General features: G+C 32.7%; 1 protein-coding gene and 4 long non-coding RNA genes across 5 annotated transcripts; all 5 read left to right on the forward strand.

The window, feature by feature from the left end:
• Window positions 1–867: 867 nt before the first annotated feature.
• LOC121130137 (uncharacterized) lies at window positions 868–2,998 on the forward strand. Its single transcript, XR_011783857.1, has 2 exons — window positions 868–2,446; window positions 2,501–2,998. It is a non-coding gene; the product is annotated as an uncharacterized lncRNA (long non-coding RNA).
• A 210-nt stretch (window positions 2,999–3,208) lies between these two features.
• Window positions 3,209–10,470, forward strand: LOC139907324 (zinc finger MYM-type protein 1-like). The gene is made up of 2 exons (XM_071893715.1): window positions 3,209–9,939; window positions 9,996–10,470. The coding sequence occupies exons 1-2, from the start codon at window positions 9,151–9,153 to the stop codon at window positions 10,320–10,322; spliced, it is 1,116 nt and encodes a 371-aa protein (XP_071749816.1). The 5' UTR covers window positions 3,209–9,150; the 3' UTR covers window positions 10,323–10,470.
• A 1,367-nt stretch (window positions 10,471–11,837) lies between these two features.
• On the forward strand, window positions 11,838–13,095 carry LOC139907326 (uncharacterized). The gene is made up of 3 exons (XR_011783859.1): window positions 11,838–11,971; window positions 12,039–12,164; window positions 12,229–13,095. It is a non-coding gene; the product is annotated as an uncharacterized lncRNA (long non-coding RNA).
• Window positions 13,096–13,392: 297 nt separating this feature from the next.
• Window positions 13,393–14,467, forward strand: LOC139907327 (uncharacterized). The gene is made up of 3 exons (XR_011783860.1): window positions 13,393–14,031; window positions 14,084–14,223; window positions 14,285–14,467. It is a non-coding gene; the product is annotated as an uncharacterized lncRNA (long non-coding RNA).
• Window positions 14,468–15,646: 1,179 nt separating this feature from the next.
• On the forward strand, window positions 15,647–16,757 carry LOC139907329 (uncharacterized). The gene is made up of 3 exons (XR_011783863.1): window positions 15,647–16,312; window positions 16,366–16,507; window positions 16,569–16,757. It is a non-coding gene; the product is annotated as an uncharacterized lncRNA (long non-coding RNA).
• Window positions 16,758–20,243: the final 3,486 nt, after the last annotated feature.

The following is a 20,243-nucleotide window of genomic DNA, read 5'->3' on the forward strand; positions in this document are numbered from 1 at the left end:
TATAGTCAACTCTACTTCAATTCCCACTTTGAATAAATTATTAACTTGATTTTATAGATGAATATCCATACTCATGTTATGAGATGAGGATAATGAGTGGCGCGTAATTCTAGAGAGGGGACTAAAGGCACATTTATATCAATAAATAAGCCAACAAGCCATCTGTTTCTCATCCGGTAAGTATTTTCCGAATTCCTGGACCTCCATTTTCAGAAATCCAGACAGAAAGCGACGTTATTTTGTGCATTTTATTCAGTTCTCTATCGACTATCTATGCAACTACCCCCGTTGTTGTGACCATTTAAGCAGTTGTTTTTGCCTTTTATGAGTTTTCTGAACACCATTTCTTGGAGCCTATCAACCATAGCTAAGCCTTAAGTGATAAAGAAGTAATATTTATTGACTATGTAATATTGGAAAACCTAATGATCATACCCAAGTCTTTAAGTGAAGAAACTAGTCTCAGACAAACTAGTTGCGAACCATCCAAAGCTACTACCTCCGTTGTTGTGACCATTTAAGCAGTTGTTTTTACTATTTAATGAGTTGTGTATCATAATTCAAATCAAAAAAAGATTGAATACTTACTGTTAGATAGTACAAAATTCAGAGTTTCATTTCGAAATTAGTAAATATTTTATACTTTTTACTGATAACTTGATCGTCATTTGGTGTGGATGACTCAAAACATTTTTATATGTATTTCTATAAATGACATCAGTACCAACATCCTCCATTAATTTAATGATGGCTCCTCGGCAAGGGATAGGTTTACTCGTGTATTTCTCCATAAATTTTTTGAACATAGATGATTAGCAATAGATAAGGTTATATTACATGCAATAAGCATCTTTGTGAGACCAGAGTTAAAGTCTGACTTGATGTATTCATCATTAACTTGATTTTTTAGATGAATATCCATTCTCTTGATATGAGATGAGAATAATGAGTGGCGTGTAATTCTAGATAGGAGACGAAAGGCACATTTATTTCGACAAATCCGACAAACCATCTGTTTCTCATCTGGTAAGTAATTCCCAAATTCCTGGGCCTCCATTTTCAGAAATCCAGACAGAAGGCGACGTTATTTTGTGCATTTTATTCAGTTCTCTATCGACTATCGGTATCTAATATTATATTAATATTGAATAATAAAGGCGGGAATGATAATGTTCTTGATAAAAGAAGAAGATCTATATTATCTTATCAATTATTCCATTCTCCTCATACGCTTTTGTATTCATACCAAAATTATGAACCTTACCAGTATAGAGGAAACTCAAATTTTAGAGGGTGAGGCGTGCTTCAACCTACTTTAACCTGCTCGATGTATTTTATCTTTTGCTTTTAACAGCTGACAACAGTATAAATAATATAGTCTCAGGCCAAATATAAGAAGCTTAAAATGGAACATCCCCCAAAGAAGGAAATTTCAATAAATGAAGACTTAAATTACACAGATAATTTAGACTGGCAATTAAATAGAATAACATGAATGAAAAGTGTACTTTTCTTTACCTAAACCCACATTTGGCGGATGTTACGTTCAACGTTGGATCTAAAGGAAACTATTTAAATATTAATAATGACTCCTCACTAGATTATTTTTGTATTTCTTAAATCACTCTCAATATGCATATTGGTAGGGATGTTAAAAGAGTGTCAGTTACATTAATATGATTACTGAGTTATATTTTATAGTTGTTAATTAATTATTTCAAATTTGTATCTAGGTCCCAAGGAAATTCCTGCACATAAATTCATTTTGTGTATTGGAAGTCCAGTTTTCGAGACAATGTTCAAGGGTACATTTAAGGAGTCAGTGATGGAAAGGGTTCATATTGAAATTCCAGATGTGGAGCCTGATACTTTTGAGGCCCTTTTAGCATATCTCTACCTTGATAAGATTTCCTTGAATGAAAACATTGTATTTGAGGTCTTGTACTGCTCTAAAAAGTACATGTTGCCTTTTCTCACAAAGGAATGTATCACATATTTGGGCAGTATTGTAAAGCCACACAACGCCATTCTCTTCATGAGCAAAACACGAGTCTACGATTGTCCTGAGTTCTGGGATATATGTTGGGATATTATTTCAGATGATCCGGATTTGTGCTATGGAGCTTATTCATTTTTAATATAGATTTCTCTACGCTTAATAATGTTCTAAGTAGAAAACAGTTAGAGCGCTCAGAAATTGTTGTTTTTGATGCTGCTCTTAGATGGGCCACTCATCGATTGAACACCAAAGGTGAAATAAATGAAGAAGAAGATCCTGGAATCTTGGCTTCTAAAAAACGAAAAGTGCTCGGAATAGCATTTAATTACATAAGTTTTGAAAAGATGAGTGCCAAGGAAATAGCGGAGATTGTTGTACCATCCTCTGTCTTGAGTTCCAATGAGCTTGTCAACTTATTTGTAAATAAAGCAGTCATTGTTCCTGAAGGTAACTTAAGATAATAATTAATTGGATCAATTTGTTTAATTTATTTTTTCGTAGTTAAATTAAAATCCCTATCTTGGAGAGCTCAAAGTTTTTGTTTATATTCTTCTAAGAGCGAGTTTATTTGTTCTAATTCTGGTTCCCTATCATCAAGTTTTACTTTTGAAGTGACTAGTCCAGTCGTTATGTCTGGTCTCACTGTACTAACAAATTCGTATAATCTTAATATTACTGTTCAAAAGAATAGTTTGGTTTGTGGGACGTCATCTAGTGGTATAAAAACTAATGATACAAAGCAGACTTTCTATCCCTTTCCAGCTCCAATCAGACTTGATCCTAATGTACAATATACAGCCACTGTTAAATCAACTAATTATTTTAATACTCATTTAAACTATCAGATGCCACAGGATTCTTCCTTATTTAAGATAATTTCCTTTTCGCCAAATTATGGTTTTATATCATGCATAAATTATGATGTTTATGACTAAACCGTAATGTCAATATTTTATTTATTTTTGCTTTAAAATGAAATACAAATATTAGTTGAATTCACTGCTGCCTCGTTGACTTAATTAATATTAATGTTGTGTGTGTGTTTGAAGTATTTGAGGATGCCTTTTTCTTACCATCCCCTAATTCCGAACCTATGTTGTTTAAAGTATGTTTTCGACTATCTCAAAAATTGTCTCAATTTACTTAGATACATATTTTTTTTTTTTTTTTTTTTGAAAAAATGCCACTGCAATCAAAATTATTGTGTATTCTGATGATGTCAGATGTACCGGCACGCTTATTTTCCTTTTTATTTTCAGTTACTTAGACCTTGTTACTAAGCATGTCCTTGGCATCTGTTCAATTCAAGCTGCTTTTGAAGAAACGAGATAACTTTAGTTTGAAGTAGTTGTGTAGCTAGAACTTATTTGTATAGGTTCTGGGCATCATTCATTATTTTCTTCGTTTTTATATTCTTGAATCCTAGCTAGGAGTGAAGAAAATTAAAAAAATATCCATGACCAGAGTTAATGAAGGACCGATGTATCTGTCCTTAAGACTGTTGACTCATAAAAGAGATTGCATCGATAATAAAATAGAATGAATGGAGGGGAAGAGACTGATTAGCAAATTAGTCCTGGGATGGGTCCAGTACTACGAACAAGACAATAGTTTATTTATTAAAAAAGAGCTAACTGAGATTTTTACATCAGACATTTGGAATTTGTTATATATTGATGTTGTTCGTAGATGTAAATATTATATTGTTACTATGTGTACCTATATCATGTATATATACAGGATGATCTATAAAGAAATAATAAATGGTACATTTATAATATAGACCACAATGGAGCAAGGTGCATAAGTCCCACTCTTAAAGATTATTACATTGCAAAGTCGGAAGTTTTAGAAGAACATTAAAGAGGACAGACCCATGGATTCCTAAGAACACGACAAGATGTCAACTGAAGAGAAGGCTTCTATATTATCCAATGTGAGAAGATCCCGAGGGGCATAGAAAAGATCATTTGAGTCTCAATCTGAAAATTAAAACAAATATTAGAAGAAGAAAATTTGTTGGCCTGATAAAATCAATCGGAATTTAATAGCTTTAAAAATGCAGATATTAAATATAATGAAAAAACACAAGAAGATTTTAGTCTTTTGGAAGAATCCTCGGAAGAGAAAATGAAAGAGGAACATAATATAATAACAATGGGAGAAGAGCTCGTAGAAATTGAATCTCGACTAGATATGTATTTTGAAAGACATCAAACAATTCCAGCAAGTACTACTAAAACATTGGAGGAAGTATTTTAAAATGTGTGTAAATATCTAAAATATAAAAAACACATTGCAGAAGCAAGATATAAATTAGTAAGAATAAAACAAGCCTATTTTGAGAATTCTAATGAATTTCATTTTGAATTAAATGTGTTGTCGGAAGGGCAGAAATTTATGAAATGCAATCAGAAGATTGGTTGGCCACTCTAGTCACGCATGGAGTCAGGGACGATGAAGTTCACCAAAAACTTTTAGAAAACACTAAACAACTTTATTTGAAAGAGACTATTATCTTGTGTAGAACAGTTGAAGCTGCAAAGAGTAATAAAGGAAGCAGAAATGAACTAAAATGTATTAATATAATTTCAAAGGCCGATAATGATAAAGGTGGATTTGAAAGAAGAAAAAGTTAGAGTCAAGAAAAACCATGGAGGAGAATGAGAGAATTAATATGTAGACAATGTGGATTTGAAGCACATCAATATGGAAGACCATGTTCTGCTAAAGAAATGGAATGCCGGAAGTGTAGAAAGAAAGGTCATAAAGCAAAAGTACGCTGTTCCAAAGTTCAGTATTTATCGCCAATTCAGTTCGTGAATGTGAATTGAATAAAATTGCAATTGATAATCTGAATGCAAATGGAGAATATATTGAGAATAAAATTTATATATGTGATGGTGGTGTAATGGCTTTTATTGCAGGCTTAAGAGTTTATAAAGATTACTATGGTATTCATCTGTTAGCCACAAGATAGTCGGAGTGAACGGCTCAAGATTGGAAGTTATTAATATTGTTAAACTAATATTTAGACTCGGTAATCCCCAACATAAAGAGATCGTCTATACAGTGAAGAATATTGGTCAGGAGGATATGTTTTTATCACAGAATGTGTGTATGGGATTGGGAATTATACACACAGATTTCCCAAGACTTTTAAAGGAAGAATGGATTAGTCAATCGTTAGTGAATGCAAGTATTAAATGTAATAAAACTTTAGATTTTAATATATCAGAAAAAATCAAAATGGATCTTTTTCAAGACTTGATAGCCAAATTTTCAGATATATTTACCTCTGATGAAGAACTAAAGACGATGAAACTAAAGAATGAATTTGTATGGGACAATATACGTACCAAAACTATGGAAGTAAGGACATATTGACGTATACCCCTGTCCTCTCCATTTTCGATCTGAAGAAGGAAACACCCCTCAAAACCGATGCATCCAGATTGAAAGGTCTTCGATTAGATCTACTACAAAAACATGAAGAAAGATGGAGATTTGTTGAATGTTGTTCAAGATTTGTTAGCGATGCAGAATCACGGTACGCAATGGCAGAGTTGGAAAATCTTGCAATTAAAAAGTGTCACATTTATTGAGTGGATTACCAAAATTTGAAGTCGTCACTGATCATAATTCACTCCCAACAATATTCTCTAATTTCCAACATTAACAATTTTATGTAACATGGAAGAAAAGATCATTTAGTTGCTGATGTTTTATCTAGAGCACCTGTTGAAGACCCAGAAGAAGAAGACATCAAGGATGGAGTGAAAGATTTAATAGGTTTAGCTATAGGCAGAGTCACTAATGGAAAGAAATATTAGGAATATTGGATTTATAGATCCTATTATAGAATAAATTAGAAAAATAGCTAAGCTCCATATAGACTATCAAAGTTTAGTAAGATTTGTTGAAAGTGGTCTTCGTCAGAATAATATATTTTCAAATCCATTGGTGAAGTTATTCAAGACTTTGTGGAATGTTTGACAGTTGACGGTGGACGAGAACACTTATTATCATTCCAAAAGCATGTCAAAAAGACGTACTGCTAAAACTTCATTAGTATATTTTAATAGTAGTATTTATTAGTATAAATAGTCGCGTATTTTGTAAATAAACTAGAGTAGGGTTTTGTATTATAAAGAATACACATGATCTTATAAATAAGTGTTATATTATTCCTCCACGTGATTTCTTCTCCTCATTTCTCTCGGTCGTCCTGGATCTCTCCACCTATAAATAAGTTTGTGTCTCTCCCTCGTCAAGACACAACAAGAAATTTGATTCATGTCAAACTCAAAGATCAAGTCAATACAGAGAGGAAATATTGACAGATGTTATTCCTTCAATGATTTTTGAACGAATGCCGAGGGATTTATTTTCATTAAATGGAAAATTTGTGAATGCTAGTACAGATAAAATTATTGAAACGTTTTCTAGTTGGTTAAAGTATTTTGGATATCCCAAGAATTTAATACCAGATCAGCAGGGCCGTACGTCAGTATTGCGCATTGTCCGCTTCAGCGGACCAAAAAAACCAAACCTTACTCAACCGTCCACCAATCATATAGGTATACAAATATAGATGAATTAAGTAATAATTAATAATTAAAATCTATGATATATATATGTAACTTATGACCAACTCATAATAGTACTGAGTCATTATAATAAAATTACATATTTGTAGCACGTCCACCCAAAAGGAAGCTAGATAATTTTTCTCAAAATTGAACATGGAATACATTTTCCAACAAATTATAGTTCATTTAAATGAAAAAATGATTCTGATTAATCCTTTGGAGGCACCACAAATTGTATTTAAAGTAGCCAAAATTCACCGGCACATTTATAGAATTAGTAAATTAATAAATTATATCTCTAAGACAATATTGGCCAAATTAAGTCAGATAGATAAAACGGAGGTTTTAAACTATAGTTAACACTCGGGTATCTCAATTCATCGCAGAAATTTGAATTCAAATCCTGTAATTTACCGTAATATCTCTTTCAAATATTGCCTGTCATTTTATAAATATAAATGATTGAACCTTTGAATATAAAACGCGTTTTCCGCTTCCCGTGATACATTTCTGATAATTAATAAATTACTGCAATTATTTCAAGAGTACTTTACAGCCAAAAATAAAAAACAAAGACGCACACAACATTTTTCGTATGGATTTAAAGTACTTCACATTGAGTGGATATTTGAGTTAGATATTACGTTTAACGTTACTGGTTGCAAATGTGAAGTACTTTACAGCCAAAAAAAAAAAAAAAAGACGTGCACAACATTTTTCGTATGGAGTACTCTTGAAATATTTAAGAGCGTGAGAATTTGTTTAATTGAATACAAGATAAATTAAATTATTACTGCTTACAAGGGACATAAATAATAGTTATGTACTTTTTAGAGTGGATTGTTGCAGTAATTTATTAATTATCAGAAATGTATCACGGGAAGCGCAAAACGCATTTTAACAGAGAGTTGGTGATTTGTTCTATCTGTCAGAAGGAAATACAGAAGGACAACTTTAATGATCACAAAGTTAAACTCCATAAGAATGACCCCAGCTGCAAGTATCAAGTGAAAATTGATCATAAGAAGCAGAAAACATTGAACTTTGCTGTTAAGAAAACTTCCTCTGCTACATCCTCAGTCACTGCCTCCTCCTGTCCTGATGACCCTGCTCCAGTTGATGCCTTACTGTCTGAACCAAGATCTGAAAAGTCCGTTTCTGCTGAAGAGAAAGTTACTGCAGACACAGAAAATAATGGCGACTCATCAAATTACCCCAGCGGACGGATTTCTCATGGAATAAGACTTCCTAATCTCGATATTGGACCAATCTTCTCTCCCGAGCAGCTCTCTGTAGTCAACAACAACAATATTCCCTCTGCAGAGGACTCTGAGACTAGCCACAATGTCCAAGGAGGTTAGAAGAGCAAGACTGAGGAGATGGAGTTTGTGGACGGAGGCCCAGAGTACCCTGTCGTCTTCACGAGCCAGCTGGGTGACCCGATACTTACCGGGCGGGAGCCAAAGCGGAAGGACATCCAGACCAGAACCAGAGTGGAGACTGAGCGGGAAACTGTGCCTAAAGTCGAGAGAGATCATCCTCTACATCCCAAGTTACAAACATACAGTCCTCAGAGAGACTTTCAATATGATTGGTTCCGTTAGTTCCCGTGGCTAGAATATGACGAGGTTGAAAAGTCAGCCAAGTGTTTCGCCTGTTCCAAATTTTCCATTTCCAACCTTGGGAAATTTGAATTCAAAACATGGAAAAACAGTTCCTCGTTGAAAGTTCATTCTAACAACAAAAAAACACAAACTGTCGATGGAAAAGTGGATCAATTTCCTCACATCAAAGAGAAAGAATACCTCTGTTCTCGGCCAATGTTCAGTCTCAACATGCTGAGGAAGTCGTGAAGTGGCGAGCTTATTTGAGGTATCTTTTCCAAACTGTTGGGTTCCTCGCAAAGCAAGGATTGGCTTTTAGGGGCGATTCTGAAACAAGAGAAAAGTTGACGGAATCTAATGAAAACAATCCAGGAAACTTCTTGGAGCTTTTGTCCCTGCGTTCACACGACAATCATATTCTCAAAGATAAACTGGAGGCCGAAGTCAAAAAATTTGGTTCAGCTGGGGCAAGTTTTGCCAAATGGACTTCACCTGACATCCAAAATGAGCTGATAGAGATTATAGCATCCAAAGTGACGGAAAATATAATTGAAGATGTCAAGACTTGTGCCGGCGATGATGACTACTGGTTCTCTGTGATTGTTGATGAGACATCAGATATGTCAAACACGGAGCAGTTCAGTCTGTCACTGGGATATCTGACGAGTGAAGGCATCAAGAAGAGAGCTTCCTCAAGTTTGTAAAAGTTACCCAGACTGACAGCAAATATTTGTTTGAGAAGCTTCACGAGGCTGTCAAGGATCTCGGCCTTAACCCCGCCCGCACTGTCTCCCTGGCCGCGGACGGTGCCTCCAACATATCCGGCATCAAGAAGGGTCTTGCCGCCAGGTGGAAGGAAGCAGCCCCACTGTGTGTCTACATCCACTGCTACGCCCATGTCCTCAATCTTGTAGTCAAGGATCTTCTCTCAGATATAACCCTGTTGAGAAATACAATGGGGACAGTACAAATTTTATACAACTTCATTGAAGGGTCACCAAAGAGGTCAGCAATCTACAAGTCGGTGAAGATAACAAGTAAAGATGAGGAGCATGCCAAGGTGATGACCCTGAAGAACCAGTCTGCTACCCGCTGGAGTCTCCGCTACGATGCTGTACACGCTGTATCTCTAGGGATGGTCAGAATCATGAAGACCCTCATAATAATGAGAAAAGATAAAGATACATTGTCGAGTTCAACAGCAACTTCTCTGCTCAACAGCATCTTTAGTCACAAATTTGTTTTCGGCATTGAACTGTTGAAGACACTCCTCAGACACACATCTAGCTTGTCAGATGAACTTCAAGGCAGAAAGGTTGACCCAACAAAGGCCCGGAAACACGTCAACCTAGTGATTAGGACTCTTGAAGATCTTAAGAATGAGAAAATCTTTGAATCAATCTGGAAACTTGCTGAGTTGAAGTCGTCTGAGATGAAATCAGTATTTGACCAGGAGGACTCAATTGATTTGGAATTTAAGGAGGCGAAGATTCCAAGGAGAATAAAGTGGAAAGGAACAACTGAATCCTACTTCCGTGAAACACATTTCGATGTTGCAATCAATAAGATTGTATTAGAGCTTGAGAGCAGATTTGCCACCGACGATACAAACATCACAATGGATCTCATTGCAATCGTCAATGACAGTGAAGTGGAGACCTGTGTCATTGAGCGTGTCGCCAAGCACTACAGACTTGAACTCGAGCAGCTCCAGTCAGACCATGCAATCTTCCAGCAATTCAAGGTTAATATTATAATGTTTCATTTTGCATTATATGTTTAAAATTTATGTTTCTCTAGGCAGATATTGACACAGAAGACATGGTTTCGTCACAAATTGCTGCGGAGTTAATAAGCTCGGGAGTGTTCCGCCTGATGCCGGAGCTATACAAGGTGATCGTTATCCTGGCCTCAATGCCCATCAGCAGCTGTGAGGCGGAGCAGTCATTCTCCTGTCTCAGAAGGCTCAAGGACCACATGAGGACCCCCATGGACCAGGAGAGGCTCTCCTCCCTCACCCTCTTGAACATGGACAGGGTGATGGTGGACAAGGTGCTCCATGAAGACATGGACAGTTTGATTGACACCCTTGCGTCAAGGAAAGAGAGGAAAAACTTCTTCTTCTAATCATGATAAAGAACACATGCATTTTTTTCTTCATTTTTTCAAACACATCACCACGTATACATGCGAGTTAAGAACATCAAGACTTGTGAACATAATTTATTTTCTGTCGATGTAACCGTTTCATGGTATATTATAATCTCGTTCATTATCTTCATCCGTTATTATTTTAAAAATATTTAAGGAGGTTTAAATTGTTTGACTTAATTGTATAGTTCAAAAATTTTCTCTCATTCTTGCACCGTGCATTTTATACTCCATTATACTCCTTCCTTTATGAATAGGTCGGCATTGACTTTCCGTCTAGAGTTTTTCCTTTTCATTTTATTTTTCCCAATGTTTGCCTGAAGAAAATAATGGTGCGACAGTCCATTGGACGATATTCTTGCAAGATTTAATCTATGCTGTAGCATTTGCCCTGTTTAAATATCCCACGTTCACCAATGAAAATCAACCGTTCACCCTTGTAAAGCGGACCGAAAAATCTTCCTGACATACGGCACTGCTATAAGTATTACGGAAGGTCGAGATAATTTATAAGTGTCTAGGATATACATATAATAATTAATAGTTCTGTACATTCATATTATAATTTACGAATTTAGTATTATAAATGGAATTGCTATCAGATCATTGAGATAGAAATGATTAATTTGTTTGCCATGGACAACAAGAACTTAAATTATTAAAATATTTCTTATAGTAGGAGACGAAGTAAACATAGACACTGTTGATGGGGGATGGACTTTAAAATATGATATTGAATGTACAATTAAGCCATGTTCCACGAATGTTAGAAATCATTGTAATAACCTTGATGCTAAAAATCATCTCTAAAATTCAATTTAAATTCCATAATTGGAGATGAGATCCAATTATGTAATACATATGAGCCACTTTATAAAAGGAAGATATCCTTGAATATGAGGTTCTAGGCTTGAGGTGTGTGGTTAGGATATCCAAATGAAAATATATTAAATCAAAGGAGCAATGGTTGTTCGCAGGATCATAAACCAGAATATACATCCAATTAATAAGTAAATTAGAGGACCAAACCGCCAATATATTTATTTATACATAAGGGTGATAATTTTGGTAAGAATAGAAAAGCGTGAGAGGAGAAATAAATAAATACGCATGGCATCATTGATTGAATAATATACATCTTATTCTATCATGAACGTTATCATTCCCGTCTTTATTATTCAATATTAATATAATATTAGATGCTGATAGTCGATAGAGAACTAAACAAAATGCATAAAATAACGTCGCTATCTGTCTGGATTTATGAAAATGGAGGCCCTGGAATTTGGAAAATACTTACCGGATGAGAAACAGATGGCTTGTCAGATTTGTTGATATAAATGTGCCTTTAGTCCCTGTCTAGAATTACACGCCACTCATTATCCTCATCTCATATCAAGAGCATGGATATTCATCTAAAAAATCCAGTTAAATTATTATTAAATTAATGGATCAAGGTTTTAATGATGTCATTTATTAGAAATATGTTTATGTAAATTGTGAAGTTGAGATAATTTTCAGCATGTCTTGAGTCATCTACACCAAATTACAATCAAGTTATCAGTAAAAAGTATAAAATATTTACTAATTTCGAAATAGAACTCTGAATTTTGTACTATCTAACAGTAAGTATTCATTTTTTTTTTAAATCTAAATATAAAATATGATTCTATTTTTGCTAAACATATCAAGAATTATGATACACAACTCATTAAATGGCAAAAACAACTGCTTAAATGATCACAACAACGGGGGTAGTAGCTTTGGATGGTTCGCAACTAGTTTGTCTGACACTAGTTTCTTCACTTAAAGACTTGGGTATGATCATTAGGTTTTCCAATATTACATAGTCAATAAATATTACTTTTTTATCACTTTACAGCTATGGTTGATAAGCTCCAAGAAAAGGTGTTCAGAAAACAAGGCAAAAACAACTGCTTAAATGGTCACAACAACGGAGGTAGTTGCATTGGGTGTAGCATTATAATTAGCAATTGTGTGTATCTTTCATGATAATAGTATGCTGAAATACAAGCATAAATAACCGGGGGGAAATCTTTTTTTGATGCTCTTAATAAGGAGTAATATCGCCTGACATTACTACATAACTAGCTTTTGCTCTAAATCTTTACAATGTCATGTTAGAAAACTACATTAAGTCAAGAATGGTTGCCTGTTATAAAGGAGTCTTATTTTTATATCTAAGATAAGTAATTAAGGTTTAAAATTTGAATGCATGGATTTACTTTTCTTTTTTTAGATAAACATGAAATAAATGAAAGTGGGATTCTAAAAGCTGTTCGTACTAAGATTGGAAGAATTATGGATTTAAATCTAACATTATTTTATTATTTTGACATTTACTTTATTATTAATAATTATTATGATCTCCTCGGTAGAGATATATCTATCCTGTGCACAATTGTATATAGCAACTTCCACATAAGGAAAATAGGGTGATTATATTTTTGATTAAACTCCACGTCTGGCTTATATTTTGCAACCTAAAGTTATGACATATTGAACTGAATTCCGATGTTAGAACAAGAAAATATTATTTGGATCAATCTATTATTTCAATATTCTGTATTTATAATTTATTGTTATTAATAGTTATATGATTACAATTGTTTAATTTCGTATATTTAACTTAAATGTATGATGGTTTATTTTTTAGTATGTAGATTATATTTAATTTAAGCCTTCTATTTTAAACTTGGAACTTCAAATATATTTCAAAATACTCTTACTTTGTCGTTTTATTAGTTATTATTCTGAGAATATGGTTCATAATGACTTACAATTTCACGGAGTGTGACGTTTTCAATTCTACTGTAACGGATAAAAACCGTCTAAGTCAATTTTACGTAGTATATATTTATTAAACATTTTGCTAATTTATACTTTCGTTATACCCTCAAAAATCATAATAAAGCAGGCAACTGATAAATACTGATGTGATTATCAGTGAGAATCATATCAGTATTTTAAACAATGATACCTAAGGGTGATAAATTTGGTAAGAATAGAAAAGCGTGCAGGAGAAAAGAAGAATTACTTATGGCATCATTGATTAAATAATATACATCCTCTTCTATCAATCATGAACGTTATCATTCCCGCCTTTATTATTCAATATTAATATAATATGAGATGGTGATAGTCGATAGAGAACTGAATAAAATCCCCAAAATGACGTCGCCTTCTGTCTGGATTTATGAAAATGGAGGCCCAGGAATTTGGAAAACGCTTACCGGATGAGAAACAGATGGTTTGTCGGATTTGTCGATATAAATGTGCCTTTAGTCCCCTGTCTAGAATTACACGCCACTCATTATCCTCATCTCATAACAAGAGTATGGATATTCATCTATAAAATCAATTTGACGATGAATACATCAAGTCAGACTTTAACTTTGATCTAACAAAGATGCTTATTGTATGTAATATAACCTTATCCATTGCTAATCATCTACGTTCAAAAAATTTATGGAGAAATACAAGGGTAAACATATCCCTTCCCGAGGAACCATCATTAAATTAATGGAGGATGTTGGTACTGATGTCATATATAGAAATACATATAAAAATGTTTTGAGTCATCCACACCAAATGATGATCAAGTTATCAGTAAAAAGTATTTACGAATATCGAAATGGAACTCTGAATTTTGTACTATCTCACAGTAAGTATTCAATTTTTTTTAAATCTAACCATAAAATATGATTCTATTTTAGCTAAACATATCAAGAATTATGATACACAACTCAGTAAAGGGCAAAAACAACTGCTTAAATGGTCACAACAACGGGGGTAGTAGCTTTGGATGGTTTGCAACTAGTTTGTCTGAGACTACTTACTTCGCTTTAAGACTTGGGTATGATAATTAGGTTTTCCAATATTACATAGTCAATAAATATTACTTTTTATCACTAAAGGCTTAGCTATGGTTGATGGGCTCCAAGAAATGGTGTTCAGAAAACTCATAAAAGGCAAAAACAACTGTTTAAATGGTCACAACAACGAGGGTAGTTACATTGGGTGTTGCATTATAATTAACAATTGTGTATATCCATCATGATAATAGTATGTTGTTATATAAGCATACCTAAATAACGGGGAAAATCTTTTTGATGCTCTTAATAGGGAGTAATATCGCCGGACATTACTACATAATTAGCTTTTGCTCTAAATCTTTACGATGAATTTATTTATAAAATTTTTTATTAGTATATTTATTGTCTAATTTTATGATTTTGACATTTACTTTATTATTAATAATTAGTTAGATCTCATCGGTAGAGATATATCTATCCTGTGCACAATTGTATATAGCAACTTCCACATGAAGAAGAGGGGTGATTATCTTTTTGATTAAACTCCACGTCTCGCTTGTGTATTGCAACCTAAAGTTATGACATATTTAACTGAATTCCGATGTCAGAACAAGAAAATATTATTTGGATCAATCTATTATTTCAATATTCTGTATTTATAATTTATTATTATTAATAGTTATATGATTTTAATTGTTTAATTTTGTATATTTAACTTTAATGTTTAATGGTTTATTTTTAGTATGTAGATTATATTTAATTAAAGCCTTCTTTTTAAACTTTGAGCTTCAAATATATTTCAAATACTCTACTTTGTCGTTTCATTAGCTATTATTCTGAGAATAAGGTTCATAATGAATTACAATTTCATGGAGTGTGACGTTTTCAAATCTACTGTAACGGATAAAAACGTCGAAGTCAATTATACGTAGTATATCTTCATTAAACATTTTGCTAATAAATACATTAGTTATACCCTCAAAAATCATAATAAAGCAGGCAGATGATAATCACATCAGTATTTTAAACAATGATACCATATGTCTTTTTTCCCCCTCCTCCTCGCACGTTTATCTCTCTGGTATCACGTAACCTTTCATACCAAAAAAAAAAAAAAACCAAAATTATCTAGTAGTTAGCCAAATAAGTAAATTATACCACCGCTATTTATAACTTATATAATCGAAGGCTATCACTGTCATAATACTTCTTCACCATTTTTAAAATAAATTGTATATTATTAAAATCTACATAGTATTTTATTTGATACTGTATTATAATTTATAATATTGCTAGTAATATGTGATTAAAAGAGTAGTTATGATTAGCCAGAATTTCTTTATAGAAATAATAAAATGGCCAATAAATATATTAAATAAACGACGAGGGATCATCAAGAAATTATATTCCTGTTTATTTGGAAGCAGAGTATATGTATATAATAAGTAAGGGTGATAATTTTGGTAAGAATAGAAAAGCGTGCGAGGAGAAAATAAGAATTACTTATGGCATCATTGATTAAATAATATACATCCTCTTCTATCAATCATGAACGTTATCATTCCCGCCTTTATAATTCAATATTAATATAATATGAGATGGTGATAGTCGATAGAGAACTGAATAAAATCCACAAAATGACGTCGCCTTCTGTCTGGATTTATGAAAATGGAGGCCCAGGAATTTGGAAAATACTTACCGGATGAGAAACAGATGGTTTGTCGGATTTGTCGATATAAATGTGCCTTTAGTCCCCTGTCTAGAATTACACACCACTCATTATCCTCATCTCATAACAAGAGTATGGATATTAATCTATAAAATCAATTTGACGATAAATACATCAAGTCAGACTTTAACTTTGATCTCACAACGATGCTTATTGCATGTAATATAACCTTATCCATTGCTAATCATCGACGTTCAAAAAATTTATGGAGAAATACAAGGGTAAACATATCCCTTCCCGAGGAACCATCATTAAATTAATGGAGGATGTTGGTACTGATGTCATATATAGAAATACATATAAAAATGTTTTGAGTCATCCACACCAAATGATGATTAAGTTATCAGTAAAAAGTATTTACGAATATCGAAATGGAACTCTGAATTTTGTACTATCTCACAGTAAGTATTCAATTTTTTTTTAAATCTAACCATAAAATTTTATTCTATTTTAGCTAAACATATCAAGAATTATGATACACAACTCAGTAAAGGGCAAAAAAAAACTGCTTAAATGGTCACAACAACGGGGGGTAGTAGCTTTGGATGGTTTGCAACTAGTTTGTCTGAGACTACTTACTTCGCTTTAAGACTTGGGTATGATAATTAGGTTTTCCAATATTACATAGTCAATAAATATTACTTTTTATCACTAAAGGCTTAGCTATGGTTGATTGGCTCCAAGAAATGGTGTTCAGAAAACTCATAAAAGGCAAAAACAACTGTTTAAATGGTCACAACAACGAGGGTAGTTACATTGGGTGTTGCATTATAATTAACAATTGTGTATATCCATCATGATAATAGTATGTTGTTATATAAGCATACCTAAATAACGGGGGAAAATCTTTTTGATGCTCTTAATAGGAGTAATATCGCCGGACATTACTACATAATTAGCTTTTGCTCTAAATCTTTACGAGAATTTATTTATAAAAAATTTTTATTAGTATATTTATTGTCTAATTTTATGATTTTGACATTTACTTTATTATTAATAATTAGTTAGATCTCATCGGTAGAGATATATCTATCCTGTGCACAATTGTATATAGCAACTTCCACATGAAGAAGAGGGTGATTATCTTTTGATTAAACTCCACGTCTCGCTTGTGTATTGCAACCTAAAGTTATGACATATTTAACTGAATTCCGATGTCAGAACAAGAAAATATTATTTGGATCAATCTATTATTTCAATATTCTGTATTTATAATTTATTGTTATTATTAGTTATATGATTCCAATTGTTTAATTTTGTATATTTAACATAAATGTATGATGGTTTATTTTTTAGTATGTAGATTATATTTAATTTAAGCCTTCTTTTTTAAACTTTGAGCTTCAAATATATTTCAAATACTCTACTTTGTCGTTTCATTAGCTATTATTCTGAGAATAAGGTTCATAATGAATTACAATTTCATGGAGTGTGACGTTTTCAAATCTACTGTAACGGATAAAAAACGTAGAAGTCAATTATACGTAGTATATCTTCATTAAACATTTTGCTAATAAATACATTAGTTATACTCCTCAAAAATCATAATAAAGCAGGCAGGTGATAATCACATCAGTATTTTAAACAATGATACCGTATGTCTTTTCCCCCTCCTCCTCGCACGCTTTTCCATTCTTACAAAATTATCAACTATAAAAATAATAAGTTATTATTAATAACTTATTACTTTGTGTATTTATGAAAAAGAATAAAGTATGAAATAGCCATGACGTATCAAGGGAGGTGAGCGAATCGACAGCTGACAAAATAACTAGGGTATTTTTGTGTTAGCGAGAATACGCTTTAACAAATAGAATACACACTTCAATCTCTTCTCTTTTCATTTCTTCAATTTTACTTAGATATCTTTATATACTTACCTTAAAACATCTATATATAAACGGGTTCTTCAGATCCTACATACAATCAATATTTATGTGATTTATAATCAGAGGTGAATAAAATATGTCCAAAAAGCAGGAGCTACTTTTTGTACTTGGTAATCTGACCAATAATAAATGCTGTAATCATTATTTTTCATTCACAAGACATTATTTAACATATAACTATAGTATATAATACCAATTACAATTTACAGTGGAAATGTAAATCCCTCTAGCTTCTCTATCACCAAGTCAATAGAGTCTCAAAGTAAAGTAATGTTATCCAAGATCCATAAAGCACTTGAGGAGAAGGATATATTTCTTGCATGAGACGACACTAAAGGCACTCAACAGTGATCCATGACTCCAGTGTTTAGTGTTGGTTGGTCCTTTAAATGGTCATCTTTGGGGCTGTACTTATTTAATTAATTAAGAAGATACTACAAAAGCCTATAATAAAAATTTTAAAATTGTTGCTGTAAAAAGGATCAACAACATAGTCCCCTCTGTTTTTAGAGGCTAAGACTGAACGTTTTATTAACCGATATATATATATTAAATGAAATAAACCGAAAACCAAAACTGTAATAGATATATAATATTTAAAATTAAAGTTGTAGTTTCTAATTATATATTACTAATATTAGTACAGCTAAATGTACTTATGGAATCAATCAACTATCTTCGTAGTAAATCTACAATTTTTAATTTCATTATCCTATCTTTGAAGTGACCCTATGTCCGACGGGACGTTTTCGACTTATTTATGCCCGGCATCGCACTGAAAACCGTCTCAGAATCCCAGTTAACGATAAGTGAGTTTTTATATTTAAAAAATTAACAATCAGGAATGATGGTTTCAGGTAGAAATTCTTCTAATTTGATGTATCTCTGGTTTTTCTCTATTCTCACCAGATATTTAATTTTGAAAGGTACGATTGTAATAACTTGGCATAGATTTTCAATAATTATTATACTTGGGAGTAGGGGCCTCTCTTCTAATACTTATATAGTTATATGATTTTTTTTGTATTGTGTGATATCTATTTCTGATAAAAGTGATTCATTTTTTAAAAACATCTAGTTTTTGATTGAATAATTCTTTTCATTCATACAATTTATATACTTGGTGTAGTAGTCAACTGTTTTATGTCACCTAAATTTAAAAAAAAATATTATATTCAGGGATGATTGTGTATTAAATACAAAAAAAACTTATACCCTTAAATTTGGGTCTATGAGGGTTTACAATTTAATGTATTTTAGAAGTAATCAGTACCGAGCGTAGCTATTCTGTTCAGACAATGAGCAAGATAAGTGATATCCCACATTATTGGAAAATGTTGTCTAAGGTTTTTGGCTGTTTCAAAAAATACGCTGCTCAATTGACATGACCTTCTGTATTTCGTCTTTGAATTCAGAGCCAAGAACGTCTATATTTGGTATACCTTCTAAAGTAATTAGATAAGGACGATCCAAAAATTAAAATCTCATGGGCCAACCATCACTGCAGTCATCGATGACAAGTCGAGTTTTATAGTTTTGTCCATTGCAAGAAATATATCCTACTTTAAGACTCCATTGGATTGATGATGACAAAAACAACAGAAAAATAATAAAAATTATTTTATGGTAGAATAGACCCCAGTGAGACCATATTAATACAAAATCGTACTAATTAATGTTCCTTCTGGGAGTGTCAGCATGAAAACATGCGTGAATTAGTAAAACTACTATAACTAAGTGGTTTTAATCGCCATTTTAAATTTGACACTTGAATTGAGTTGCTGAAATGAGTAAGCAGTTTTGTGATGCCTCCTAGTACCACACAACCTCGAATTTTATGATAAATGCAATACAACACCTTAGTTTATGCAACCCTTCTTTGAATTTGATCCCCTAAGTGAGTTGCTGAAATGAATAAGCCTGTTTTTGATGTAAAGGGTTAAAGGGCAAGTGGCTTCGGGTTACTTATATTATGTTTGACGCCATTTGAAAAGTGGCATGCGATGTTAAACGCCATTTTGAAAGTTTACTAGTGATATTGAATAGTAGACATTAACTAAGCCTACTGAATTAATGTCATATTTTATTAAAAGCGGAGCTAAATATTTGTCATTTGAAATTGCTCACGTTCTGTTAAACGCCATTTTGAATATGTCACGTGATGTCATTTGCTGAAATTAGTAGTCACCAAAGTATGTACAATAATTTATCAGGTACGTTTTTCTAATTTTTTCAGTGTGACAAATCCAGAAATACGGTCCTGCACGGATTGTGACATTTAATATATCAATTACAGTATACTACTAATGAAGCGGAACTTGTTTTTGCAAGAATGATGGAATTATGGGTTTATATATCAATACGTAGATGCGTATAATAGTTTACGATAGTGGGACAAGGGTGTATATACCTTAACCCACAGTTAATAATAAGTCACACCGAA

Source organism: Lepeophtheirus salmonis, chromosome Z (genome assembly GCF_016086655.4).
Source record: "Lepeophtheirus salmonis chromosome Z, UVic_Lsal_1.4, whole genome shotgun sequence".
NCBI lineage: Eukaryota > Metazoa > Arthropoda > Copepoda > Siphonostomatoida > Caligidae > Lepeophtheirus > Lepeophtheirus salmonis.